The sequence below is a fragment of the Acomys russatus genome, chromosome 8 (genome assembly GCF_903995435.1).
Source record: "Acomys russatus chromosome 8, mAcoRus1.1, whole genome shotgun sequence".
Lineage (NCBI taxonomy): Eukaryota > Metazoa > Chordata > Mammalia > Rodentia > Muridae > Acomys > Acomys russatus.
Genome location: NC_067144.1, coordinates 16405816 through 16419357, shown reverse-complemented (window position 1 = coordinate 16419357; position 13542 = coordinate 16405816). Strand labels below are relative to the sequence as shown.

Here is a 13542-nt window from a genome sequence, read left to right as displayed (position 1 = left end):
TGTTCTGGGTTGACAGCTATGGGCTACTGGTGACATATATCTATGACTTTTCTATCCCATGTGGTTACCAGTTCTTTTTTTCTTTTTTGTTTTTGTTTGTGTAAATCTTTCTGCTTTTAGTCGCAGAGTGTGGGGTTACACACTGACTACCATGATTAGCATTAGTTGTCAACTCTTACTGTTTTTTGCTTGTCATAAAAATATTAATGATTGGAGCTGGAGAGATGGCTCAGAAGTTTAGAATACTTGTTGTTCTTGCAGAGGACCTCGGTCCATTCCCAGTACCCACATGGTGGCTTACAACCATCTGGAACTCCAGCTCATTGTATCTGATACCTGTTTCTAATCCCTGAGGGCATGAGGCATGCAGGTAGACATACGTACATGTAGGCAAATCATTCATATACATAAAATAACTTTTAAAGAAATAGGAAGGCCCTTTTCTCTATAGAGAGCTGAGCCTATAGTTATGAAAGACAGATACAGAGAAATGGACTGTTGGGGCTAGGGTGATGGCTCAGCTGACAAAATGTTTGCCCTGCAAATATGAAAAGATCTGTATTTAGTTATGTCCCTAAAAGTCACATAAAAAGCCAGGTGTATGGTATGACCGTATAACCCTGCATTCCCAGCCGACTTGGTGGCATTTTAGGCTAGTAGGCACTGAGGGCCATACTAGAGAATGTCCTTTGGCCACATAGTCCTTTAAAAAAAATAGACTTTTGGCTGGGCGGTTGTACACTCTTTTGATCCCAGCACTTGGGAGGCAGAGGCAGGTGGATCTCTGAGTTTGAGGCCAACCTGGTCTATAGAGTGAGTGAGTCTTAGGACAGCTGGGATTACACAGCGAAACTCTCTCGAAAAAACAAAACTACAAAAAACCCTATAGGTTTGTAATCGCAGTACTAAGGCAACCAAAGGAAGTATTGTGAATTCCAAGCTGGGCTAAGCTATAGAGTTAAAACCTTGTTTCAAAAATAAATAAATATGGGCTGTAGAGATGGCTCAGTAGTTAAGAGCACTTGTTTTTGTAGAGGACTTGGGTTCAATTCCCAGCACCCACATTATAGCTCACAGCTATCTGTAACATGTAGTATACAGACATATATTCAGGCAAAATATTCATACATAAATCTAAAACTTAATAATACATTTTTTACAAAAGTTGTTTTTAGTCAGGCTTAAAATTTATGTGTATTGGTTAGTTGTCACTGGTCTCTGAAAAATTTGATACTAAAGCATTAAGCCGTAACTTACCTTGTGGATTTCGTTTTGGTAGGGCATGCCTGAACAGTGGGCACGGCTGTTGCAGACATCCAACATTACCAAGCTGGAGCAGAAGAAGAATCCTCAGGCTGTGTTGGATGTCCTGAAGTTCTACGACTCTAACACTGTGAAGCAGAAGTACCTGAGCTTCACTCCTCCTGGTGAGACACCAGACAGTGGTGAGAGGCTGGGTGGAACGGAGAGAGCCAAAGCCCTGCCAGATAAAAGATTCCTTCCAGGAAGATAAAAATGGAAGCATGGCTGTTGATCCTCCTCCTCTGCTGCATAAATCTGCCCTTCAGAGAGTGAGGAGGTGGCCCCAGAGCGTGGCAGGAGCCTTGGGATATTAGCCTCATCATCGTGCAGAAATGGAGTTGGTGGATGTTCCAGTTCCGTGTTTTTCCCTTTTGATCTTTTAAATGAGTGCCAGCAATAGAAGGCAGAGTCTGAAGTTATGGTCAAGTTCATGCTAGAGATGGTTACTGCAGGATCAGATAGAAGTGCTTTTATACAGAAGCAACAGGCTTTCAAATGAAAAATGCTTTTCTACTTATCTGGGTGCTCTGGAAAACACTCTTAATTCCATCACCCATGAGGCGCAGGCAGATCTCTGTGAGTTCAAGGCCGTCCTGGTCTACATTATGAGCACACCAGCCAAGGATATACCTAACCCTATACGTTATGTATACAATATAAATAAAATCTAAAATTGGGAGGAAGGGAGGAAGAAAGAATGACTAACAAGGACTGTATAGCAAACATCAAGCAGTCCAGGGCTACAGTAGCAAAGCCCTGTCTGTTTGTTTTTGTTTTTTTGTCACATCCCAGTTCCCAATTTTATTTCCTAAATTGGTAATATCTTTTCTGTTTCACATTTAGAGAAAGATGGCTTCCCTTCCGGAACACCAGCAGTAAGTTAATGATTTATCATAGTTTCTTTTCTAGTTTAGGCTGCCTAAAACTTGCTTGGTAACGTGTACGAACCGTTAGGTGTGGCAGCCACATCTCTAACACCAGCGATCAAGAGGCCGAGGCTTCGAAGTCACTGGGAATTTGAAGGACTGAGTGACTAGCAAGACCATGGCTCAGAAAGCCAAAAGTAAAGTAAAATGAGCCATCAGATAAATATCACTTAGTTGTGGGTTGCTGTGTCTAAGTTACCATACTCTTTTGGACCAGAAGACACACTTTTCCCCCCGAAAAGTGTGTGTGTTGGGGGGAGGGGTTAAGGTGCACCTTATGATCCAATTGCTATTGTTTTTCTTGTTTTACTGCTCTAAAACCTGGGTGTGTCTTATAGTCAGAAAAATACAGTAGCCACTTGATTCGGTGAAGCAGCCATACTGAATAAGTAGGGTGTGCTTGGTGGGCAGTCTAAGCAGTAACTCAACTTTATAGTGACCTCCAGAGCAATTTAGCTACTTCCCAGCTTTGCCATATGGAATCTGGATACGATGAACTGGCTGGCATATTCTCTCCTACCCAAACCTCCTACTAGTACCATTCTGAGTCTGGTAAACTGTGGCACATTCTAAATAGTTAAAACTTATCAGCTCCTTTTCTTGCTTTGTTACCTGGTAAATCTGGATCTTTTAACTCCCTCAAAATGAGGTTTCTGCCCACAGAGTACAGAAGTCCTTTGCTTTGGACCTAAAAAGTAGTTTACTTCCTTATAGAGTATTGTGTGTGTGCTTTTGGAGAGGCAGGAATGGCCCTCTAGTACACTTGGGAGCTGTGACTGTGCTCAGTGATAGAGCAATTACACTGTACACAGGCCTTGGGTTCCATCCTTAGCAGAGTCCCCTCTTCACCAAGAATGATATTCACCGAATGTATTCATTTACTTTAATTGGTTGTATCTGAATATCTGAACCAGTGAATTTTGATAGTTTTTATATGAGCTGTTAAAGAAATAAACTTTAAAAAATATTTTAAAGAGGCAGTCCCATTTTAATCTTTTAATTTTATTGGTTTATCCTCCTTTTCACCCCTGTGATGAGTACAGCTGAATACCAAGGGATCAGAAACATCAGCAGTAGTAGCAGAGGAAGATGACGATGATGAAGACGCTGCCCCTCCTGTCATTGCTCCTCGGCCAGATCATACAAAATCAGTGAGTGATTGAATGATGATGTGCAACTGTGTGTTTTTTAAAACATCTGTCTGCATTTGACTTGCAATCAAAATATTAAAAGGCCCTCAAGCTTAAAATATTGTGGTATGGAGAAACTTAGTTATCTATCAGAACCTACTTTTTGGAGCTGATGAAATGACTCAACAGGTAAAGGTGCTTGCCACCAAGCCTGACAGCTTGCAGTTAATCCCTGGGACCCACGTGGTAGAGAGAAGTAACTCCTGCAAGCTGTCCTCTTGACTGCCACACGTACATTAGGGCACATGTACATACAGACACACAATAAGTAAATTAAAATTAATAAAATCTATTTTTGAAAAGTAGACGTGATTTTAATCCTAGCATGGAAGGTGGGTCTCTGTGAGTTGGAAGCTAGCTAGTGAGTTCTAGGCCAGCTAGAGCTACATATTAAGACACTAGACCCCATCTCTTTAAAAAAAAAAAAAAAAAATCAGGGCGATGGTGGCATATGCCTTTAATCCCAGCAGGGAAGGCAGAGGCAAGAAGAGATCTCTGAGTTTGAGGCCAGCCTGGTCTACAGAGCGAGTTCAGGACAGCCAGGGCTGTTACAAAGGGAAACCCTGTCTCAAAGGGAGAAAAAAAGGGGGGAAAGGAAAATATTTTTTCTCTATTCTAAAGACTGTATATTTCTTTAGCTTTCTCAATATACATAACTATTATATCTAAAACTTAGATTGCTGCTGTATTTTACCTTGAAAGTCTATATGTTTAGTCAAGAGGCATTTGGAGTGAAATTACTCACCAAGAGAATTTTAAGAGTAGGGGCCTTAGCGGGGCATGAGTGGCACATGCCTTCAATCCCATCAGAGGCAGGGTCGGGAGCGAGTCTCTGTGAGTTCAAGGCCAGCCTGACTTGTTATACACTGAGAAGCCTTGTCTCGAAAAACGAAAAAGAAAAGTAAAAAAAAGGGTCCTTAAGTGGAGCCAGGCAGGGAGAACTGCTCCAGTACTGCCTGCACTTCCCTGCTATGATGAGGGAGAATGCAAGCTGATGCTTGTGCTGCCGTGGGACTCTGGTCCACTTAGCAGACAGAGCTAGGACAATGGCAGTGATAGAGAACCGTTTTCCTTATGACTTACAGGACAGGAACTGATCAACAGTGGATTTGTGTAGAGCTTAAGGGGCCACGTGCTCATAGTGAAGTCAACATCAAGACTCATTCTTCTCAGTTACTAAGCTGTGTTGGGATTCTTTTTGTATTTATTTGAGCCAGTGTCTCACACACTAGGCTGGCTTCAAATTCACTGTGTGGCTGAGGCTGCTCTGGAACTCCTGATCCCTCTGTCTCTGCCTCTCAGGCACCTGAATACAGGTGTGACCCACCATGCCTGGCTGCAAGTGTGCGTTTTTATTTTTATTATGTATCTGGATGTTTTGTCTGGGTGCATATGCACGCACCCTGTTGTACCTGTTGCCTGTAAAGGCCAGAAAAGGGCATCAAATCCTCTGGAACTGGATTTACAGATGGTCGTGAGCAGCCATATGGGTGCTGTATCTGTTCCTGGGTGTTGGGCTTATAGACATGCACCACTGTGCTTGGCAGCTGCGTGTTCCTTGTGTGAATATACTGTTTCCATTATTCAAAACAGTGGGAGAGATAACTTAGTTTTGTTTTAAAAGAAAAAAAAAAGTCAAAGAATTTTCTCCTAAGATCATCTGAAAATATTTTTTTCTCAAGTCTCAGCAATGAACTCTATCTCTGCAGATTTATACACGGTCTGTCATCGACCCTATTCCTGCTCCAGTTGGTGATTCTAATGTTGACGGTGGTGCCAAGTCTTCAGACAAACAGAAAAAGAAAGCCAAGATGACAGATGAAGAGATTATGGAGAAATTAAGTATGCAGTCTATACTTTACTTTATTTTCTTAAAAAGAATTTGCCCTAGAGCTGGAGATATTTGTTGCTCATTTGGGAACATGTGCTTAGGATGTGCAAAATCCTTGATCCCTGCCGCCATATCTAAGGACATAGTTTGAAACTCTGACAAAGGAGTTTGTGTGTGTGTGTGTGCATGTACAACTTCTCAGTACAAACCTATGGAAATGTCCTTAGGGACTGGCAAGGCGGTTCAGAGGGAAAGGGCACTCACCACCACTCACCATGCCTGATGACCTGAGTTCCATCCCTAGGATCCAAATGCAGGAAGGGAGAGAGTTGACTCCCAAAGTTTTCTGACCTCCATACACACAAAACAAAAACAAATGTAAAAACTGTTATAGAGAAAGCGACCTTCTGTAATGTGTGTCAACATAAAGTACATATGGGTGGGTTCTTTTTCTTTCCTTATAATCTACCATTATTGACTTAGGTCAAGCATTAAAAGGTAACATCTGCTCAAAAATCTGCAGCAACTTCAGAGAGCACTGACTGGGGTGCAGGGGAATCAAGGAAAGATTCCATGTAGGTTGTGTGTGTAGCTCATGGGTGTGCTATAGTCATTGCCTTTATTCCGTAATACTTTCAAGTGTGAACCTGCTTTTGCCCTGGCATTTTGTAACATGGTGGCCTTCTCTTAGGAAAGCTGCTCCTTCAAACAGTAAACCAGAGCAGTAATTGCCGCCATCTAGTCATGACTTGGTTATCTCGTCCCCGTTGCTCTATCTTACTGTGTGTCTTGACTTGGTTTTAGCTTGGAGTTACATGGCTGGCTTGTGGTGGGGACTGAGGTAGACTACTCTGACTGAGCTTCATGTGTTCATGTCTTACCTTGAGCAAGTGACACTGCCATGTCATTGTCTCTCCTTTTGACTTAATAGTGAATACAAGTTTAAATTATGATATTTTTCTAATTTCCTGAATTTAATATTTATTTCTTAGTATATTGAAGTTTTTTTTCAATATACTTAAGTTTTTCTAAGTATATTGAAAGGCAGAAGGTAACTGGGAACGTTTGAAAAGCCGTTTAAGGGTATTTAGTTACCTATTTATCTTTTATTATTTCTGATAGTAAGTTCTTTCATGGCTTATCAAAGTCCTAGATGGGCATGGTGGCTCTTACCTGTAATCTCAGCACTTGGGAGGCACTGCCAGGAGTATTGGTATGACTTCAAGGCTAGCCTACGCTACATAGTAGGTTCTGGGTTAGCCAAGGCTATCTCAAACAAGTAATAGTCTAAGAAAAGGCTCGGGGGTGGAGCTCAATTGGTAGAATGCTTGCCTGGCATGCACTAACAAGTCGGATCCCTAGCACTACATGAATAGGACAGGATGGTGCATACTTGCATCCTGGCATTTGTGATGTAGAAGCAAGAGAGTCAAAAGTTCAAGATCATCTTCAGCTGCATATAATGAGTTCCAGGCTAGCCTGGGATACTTGACCCTGTTATTTTGTTTTTGTTCTTAATATAGTACTGTTATCCCCTGTGTTCAGGCTGACTGAGAGAATTGTTTATGCTACAGTTAAAAATGTCATGATTTTTAAAAAAAGTGATTAAGAAGTCTAACCTGGCTGGGTAATGGTGGCACACACCTTTTATCCCGGCACTCAGGAGGCAGAAGCGGGTGGGTCTCAGAGTTTGAGGCCAGCCTGGTCTACAGAGTGAGTTCCAGACTAGCCAGGGCTACACAGAGAAACTCTGCCTTTAAAAAAAAAAAAAATCTAACCTGATGGGAAGTGTACCACCACCTTTTATTGCTTATTTTTCTTAATTTCTTTTCAACTTTAAAATCTGTCAATTAAGTTTTGCGTGTGTGTGTGTGTGTGTACACGTGTGTACGTGTGTACACACGTGTACCAAGTACATGTCTGGTGCCAGCAGAGTTCAGAAGTGGGTGTTGGATCCCCAGGAATTGGAATTACGGGTGTATGTGAGCCACTATGTGGCTTCTGGGAACTGAGCCTAGGTCCTGTGCTTTTAACTGTTGAAACATTTCTCCAGTCCCTACTTAGCTTTCTTTAGTGTTGATTGTTTAAAGTAACACTGTTTTTGAAACTTGGTGTATGGAAACTACTTTTATCATCAATGTAGATTATTAAAAGGTTAATCTTCAAATTTTGTTCGCAGTTAATTTGCTGAAATGATTTCTAATTTTTGTTTGTTTAAAACAGGAACTATTGTGAGCATAGGTGACCCTAAGAAAAAATACACAAGATATGAGAAAATTGGGCAAGGGTAAGTGTTGATCTATTCTGATGTCTTACTCGGGACTGCCTGAGTGTACACACAGAGCTGTTCCCTCTGACGCTGAGCATGTACCTGCTCTGTGTGGTGCTGTAGGAGATTGCGCAGAGACATAACCCAGTTGCGTGTAGATGCTGTTAAAGCAGAGCTGCACTTGTAATCCTATCACTTGAGATGCTGAGGCAGGATTGCTTCAAGTGGGAGGCTAGCCTGAGCTACAAGTAATCCAGCACTGGCTAACTGTAACTTTACATTGTCTGTCCTCCTTCCCCTTGTCTTCCTCTTTCCCTGACCCTGTTCTTCTCCCTTTCACTTCCTCCATCTTCCATCCTCCATCCTCTATCCTCCTCCTCCATCCACCATCCTCCATCCTCCATCTTCCTCCTCCTCCTCCATCTCCATCTCCATCATCTCCACCTCCATTATAGCCCAGGCTGCCCCCACACTCACTATGTAATTGAAAACCTTAGTGATCCTGTTCTCAACTTCCCTGGTGTTAGGACTAGAGGTATATGTGGTTGTTTTTGTTTTTTTCTTCTTGCTGTATGTCATTTCCCATAGGTGGTGAGAGATCACATAAGTAGAAAAGTTACACATATAATGTATTTTAAAGACAATTAAAATATTTATTGCAGGCTATTGGCAGTCAAAACAATTCTTTTTAGATCAAGTATTAGGTTTTTGGGTTATTTTATTTTATTTTCCAATCTTAATTGTATCACTGGTTTTAATAACAACAACAACAAAAAATGAAAGTCGCCCTTTTTTTCAGTGCTGGGGATTAAATCTAAAGCCTTGTGCATCCAGGCAAGGGTTCTAATACTGAGCTACATCTTCAGCCTTTTTACCTTTTTTTTTTTTTGGTATAATAATAGATAAGTTACATAGTAAGTAATGATGAGTGAACAAGAATAATTCCTATTTGTAATGAATGACATTCATAAATCCAGAGAGTCTTGTTACAAAAAGTAGAGGCAGTCTTCAAGCATGACATAGTCCATTGTTTGGTTTGAATTTTTCTTTTCTTGAGGTAAATTCTCTGAAGCCCAAACTAGCGTTGAGTCAGCATTACCCTCCTGCCCTAAACTCCCAAGCAAGGGGTCGTAGACATGCACACCCTGCCTTACTTCTTTGGTTGGGAGAAAGGGGTTTTTTGAGTCTACGAGGTTAAGTCTTTTTTAGTTGTTCAAAGTCTGAAGTATTTGAATTGTGTAAATGGTGAAACTTAGGAGCTTGCATTTCATTCTGTCTTTTTGTCTTGCAGGGCTTCTGGTACAGTTTTTACTGCAACTGACGTGGCACTGGGTCAAGAGGTAGCTGCTTGTCAAGTCTGCATGTTAGCTTGTTGTGTAGGGAAAAGGGATAATGAAAGGAACCATGTTGTGTGCACATGGATGTGCTTGCATGTCCTCATGATTGTGTAGTATCTAGAGGCTGTCTCCACTAGACAGTGAGGCATGCTGACTGGGAAACCAGCGGGTCTGCCTGTGTGGACTTCCCTAGCACTGGTTTTACAAATACATGCTGCCACAGCAGGGTTTGGGGATGGGGGGAACTCAGATCTTTGTGGTTGGGAATGCTTTAACAGCCCTAGATGTATTGTAAGGATTAATCTGTCTAGTCTTAACAACAGTTATCATTTTAGAGGTACAAAGAATGAAAGTGTTTAGAATTTCAAAAATTAATTCCTTTTGTAGACCTTAGGTTGGTTAGTAAACTTCAAGGTAAATCTAGAGTCAATGAGATGGCTTGTGGCTGGGGGGGAAGAACTCATCAACCTGAGCTTATTCCCTCTGTCTCGGTGTGTAGAACCATGCCACATACACAACCACACATGTAACATGCAAAAATGTTTTAATTACAAATTAAAATGTAATTTAGAATCTATATCACAAAACATTGTGGATAGGCTTATATACATGTAAAAACATGTATGTAAGTTACAGTCTTTCTGTGTAAGGTATACATATTAAATTATTGACTAATTGGTGCTTATAACTTTGTGAGAATTAGGAATGCTATTTTGATGCTTCAAATACGTTTCTATTATAGGTTGCTATCAAGCAGATTAATTTACAGAAACAACCAAAGAAGGAATTGATCATTAATGAAATTCTGGTGATGAAAGAGTTAAAGAATCCCAACATAGTTAACTTCTTGGACAGGTAAATATGAATATTTTCTTTAAAATTGAGATCAACTCAGGAGTGGTGAATCATAGCTATAATCCCAGCGTTGGGCGGCTGAGGCAGGAAGATGAGGAGCTCAGGGCAAGCCCTGCCCTAGAGATGAGAACAAACGAGCTAGAGTGAAGAGTGAGAATGTGGCCTGGGGGGATGGCTTTGTGCTCTTAATGCGGACTTAACTACTTTTGGAGAGGAGCCGTGCCCGGTGTTGGCCTCTGCTAGCACTCACATGTACACATAAACTTACTGAGGCAAACATACACATATAATTACATAAATAAATCTTAAAACATGCTGGGTGGTGGCAGTGCACCCCTTCTATCCCAGCACTTGGGAGGCAGAGGCAGGCAGATCTCTGTGAGTTTGAGTCTAGGTGGGTCTACAGAGCGGTTCTAGGACAGCCAGGGCTACACACAGAAACCCTGTCTCGAAAAAAAAAAACAAGCCAACAAACAAACAAAAAAAGGAATAAAAATAAAAAAAAAAAAAAAAAAAAAACCCAACAACCTTAAAACATAAAAAATAAATGAGAAAAGAAACAAGCATACATTGAGATAAAAATGTGGAAATTTGGGACTGGAGAGATGGCTAATCAATTAAGAGCCGTTGCTGCCTTTGAGAGGACCCAGGGTTGGTTGATTCTTAGTACCCACATAATGCTTATACACCTGCAACCCTGGTTCTAATGGGATCCAGCTTCCCCTTCTGGCCTCTGCATGCATACATACATGTAAACAAAGCAAAGCAAACAAAATAAAATGAAAAAGACAGATGTGTAGTTTGATTATAAGATGCAAGCGTAGCACTTTAGGTTAAAATGCCAATGCTGAAAAGTAAGCCAAAAAGAGGAGGGGGAAGAAGTGAAAACAGCAGGTGAGAGGACATTTCAGTGAAGGATTGCTGGCGGTGCTTGTAGTCATTGAAAATGTAACCCAGGAAAGCCTCAAACTTGCCATGTGCTTCCTTTGCCCTCCCAGGAAGCTGGGGTTAGAGTGGCCCAGCCAGGCTTTATTGCAGATGTCACTTCACATTTCCATCCCAGGTTGCTATCAAAAGATCTCTGAGCTTAGGTACTGTGTCAAACAACAGATGAAAGGCAGAGTATAAAACTGTATATTACAACTGACTTTTAAAAAATTAATCACATTTACTTTAGTGGGTGATAACATGGATTGTATGAGATATAATAGAGTACAGATAATTTTGTTCTATATTTAAATTTGCTTAGGATTGGGGAAAGATAATATATTTTGATTTTTTTTGTTTGTTTGTGTTTTGATTTTTCAAGACAGGGTTTCTCTGTGTAGCCTTGACTGTCCTGGACTCACTTTGTAGACCAGGCTGGTCTTGAACTCACAGCGATCTTCCTGCCTTTGCCTCCTGAGTGCTGGGATTAAAGGCATGCGCCACCACGCCCGGCAGATAATGTATTTTGAGACTTTTTTATTTAAATAATTTATTCAGATTACATCCCGACTGTTAACCCCTCACTTGTATCTTCCCTTTCTCCCCCCACCTCTTTCACCCTGTTCCCTTCCCCTAGACCTGTGGCAGAAGTGAACTTCCTCCCCCACCAATGATCCTAGCCTATCAGGTCTCACTGGATGGATAGTCTGATTGCCCGTCCTCTGACCTTCCCGCCAAGGCGAAGTGGTCCAATAGGTGCACCAGAGGTCATGTCAGAATCAGTCCCTGCTCTTCACACAACTGTGGAGGATGCACTGACCATTGGCTAGAATATTTTGAGACTTTAACCCTTACCTGTGAGGACTGTATTCAAAAAAACAAAAATTTCAGGCCCATTTCCTTGCTTTCTTTGTTGAATCTTTTTTATTTCTTTTTTTAATTTGTATATAACGTTACATCACTTAACCCTTTCCCTTTTTATTTATGTTTATGTGTGTGCCTGCTTACCTGTGTCTGCGCTGTGCTTATCATGACAGTGCCTGTAGAGGCCAGAAGAGGCTCAGAACCCTAGAACTGGAGTTAGAAGTTTTTTTTTGAGCCTCCCAGTATGGGTACTGGGAACCACACTCAGATCCTCTGGAAAGGTAGCAAATTCCCTTAACACGAACCATCTCTCCAGCCACCCATTTTCTTGCTTTTTAAAAATATCAGTTTCACAGGGCTGGACAGATTGCTTAGTGGTTGAGAGCACTGGCTACTCTTACGGAGAACCTGGATTCAATTCTGAGCACCCACATGGTGGCTCACAACACTATCTCCAGTTCCAGGGAATGCAGTACCCTCTGCTTGCCTCTAGGCATGTACATTGGTGCACAGACATGTACATAGGCAAAACACCCATACATGTAAGTTAATGTAAATAAAACATTGTTTGCTTGGCTTCAGATTTTGCTCTTGTCAATTCTGTGTGACTGCATGAGTTCACATCTCCCACTTTGTTTGCCTCCCCTCCCACTCCCTCCCTCATACACACAGTCTTATTTTTTTCTTTTTTGTTTGTTTTATTTTGGTTTTGGAGACAGGATTTCTGAGCTTACAGATTCTTACCTCAGTGACTGGCATACCTATAATGAAATAATTCCTATATTGAATTATTTTAATTGCAATAACATGTATATACTCAAACAATGTGGGCAAACTATAACTTGAAAATGAAAAAAAAACTTTTTTCTGGCTTTTGTTTGTTTGGTTTTTGTTTTTTTTTTTTTATTTATTTTTTGAGACCGGGTTTCTCTGTGTGGCCCTGGCTGTCCAGGACTCATTTTGTAGACCAGACTGGCCTCAAACTCAGAGATCTGCCTGCCTCTGCTTCCCAAATGCTGGCATTACAGGCATAGCACTGGTGGCCTCTAGTTCAGGGTGATTTTCATAACTGCTTCCTGAGTGTTGACATCTTAACTTTTTGTTTATTTCTTTTTCTTTTCTTTTCTTTTCTTTATCTCTCTCTCTTAAAATTTATTTTTAAGATTTATTTATTAAGCTAGGTGCTGTGGTGCATGCCTGTAATGCCAGCACTCAGAGAGTCAGAGGCAAGTGGATCTCTGTGAGTTTGAGGTCAGCCTCGTCTACAAATGAGTACAGGCCAGCCAAGCCTGCCCAAAGAAAGCCTGTCTTCAAAAGCCAAAAAAGAAAAAAAATTCATTTATTACATATATAGTGCTCTGCCTGCATGTACACCTACATGCCAGAAGAGGGCACCAGATCTCATTATAGATGGTTGCGAGCCACCATATTGTTGCTGGGAATTGAACCCAGGACCTTTGGAAGAACAGCCAGTGCTCTTAACTTCTGAGCCATCTCTCCAGTCCCTGTTTTGTTTTTTCCAGATGATCTCACTGTATAGCTCTGGCTCTTCAGGAAATCACTCTATAAACCAGACTGGCCTCAAGGTCACAGAGATCCCCCTGTCTCTGCCTCCCAAGTACTGGGTTTAAAAGTGTAGGCCACCACAGCCAGTTGAGGACATCCTAATTTGTGTGTTGTGCCTATCTAGAGCTCTTCCTACTTGTCAAACTGTTGACATGGCATTGTCATGGCATTGTGCTTAGCATTTTAATTCCTCAATGCAGAGAGCCATGTTCTTAGAAAAAATAAAAAGTCATGTGTATTTTGTATATTCTTTTTCAGTTACCTGGTAGGAGATGAGTTGTTTGTGGTAATGGAGTACCTTGCTGGTGGGTCACTCACTGATGTTGTAACAGAAACGTGCATGGATGAAGCACAGATTGCAGCTGTCTGCAGAGAGGTGGGTCTTTCTCCTTGTGCATGCTAGGGTGATTGTGCTCAGCAGAGATGGAAACCAGAAAATGTGTTCAGAGAATTGTTCTCTGTATACCTCTTGTTT

At 41.3% G+C, this 13542-nt stretch overlaps 1 protein-coding gene across 1 annotated transcript in view; it reads left to right on the top strand.

Annotated features, from left to right (window-relative positions):
* Positions 1–13542, top strand: part of Pak2 (p21 (RAC1) activated kinase 2) — a 58752-nt gene that overhangs the window by 32911 nt on the left and 12299 nt on the right. The window contains exons 4-11 of the mRNA XM_051149760.1: positions 1280–1427; positions 2146–2177; positions 3272–3379; positions 5128–5260; positions 7473–7536; positions 8810–8858; positions 9598–9710; positions 13326–13443. Of these exons, the coding sequence (XP_051005717.1) occupies positions 1280–1427; positions 2146–2177; positions 3272–3379; positions 5128–5260; positions 7473–7536; positions 8810–8858; positions 9598–9710; positions 13326–13443 (765 nt within the window). The remainder of the gene's footprint in view (positions 1–1279; positions 1428–2145; positions 2178–3271; positions 3380–5127; positions 5261–7472; positions 7537–8809; positions 8859–9597; positions 9711–13325; positions 13444–13542) is intronic.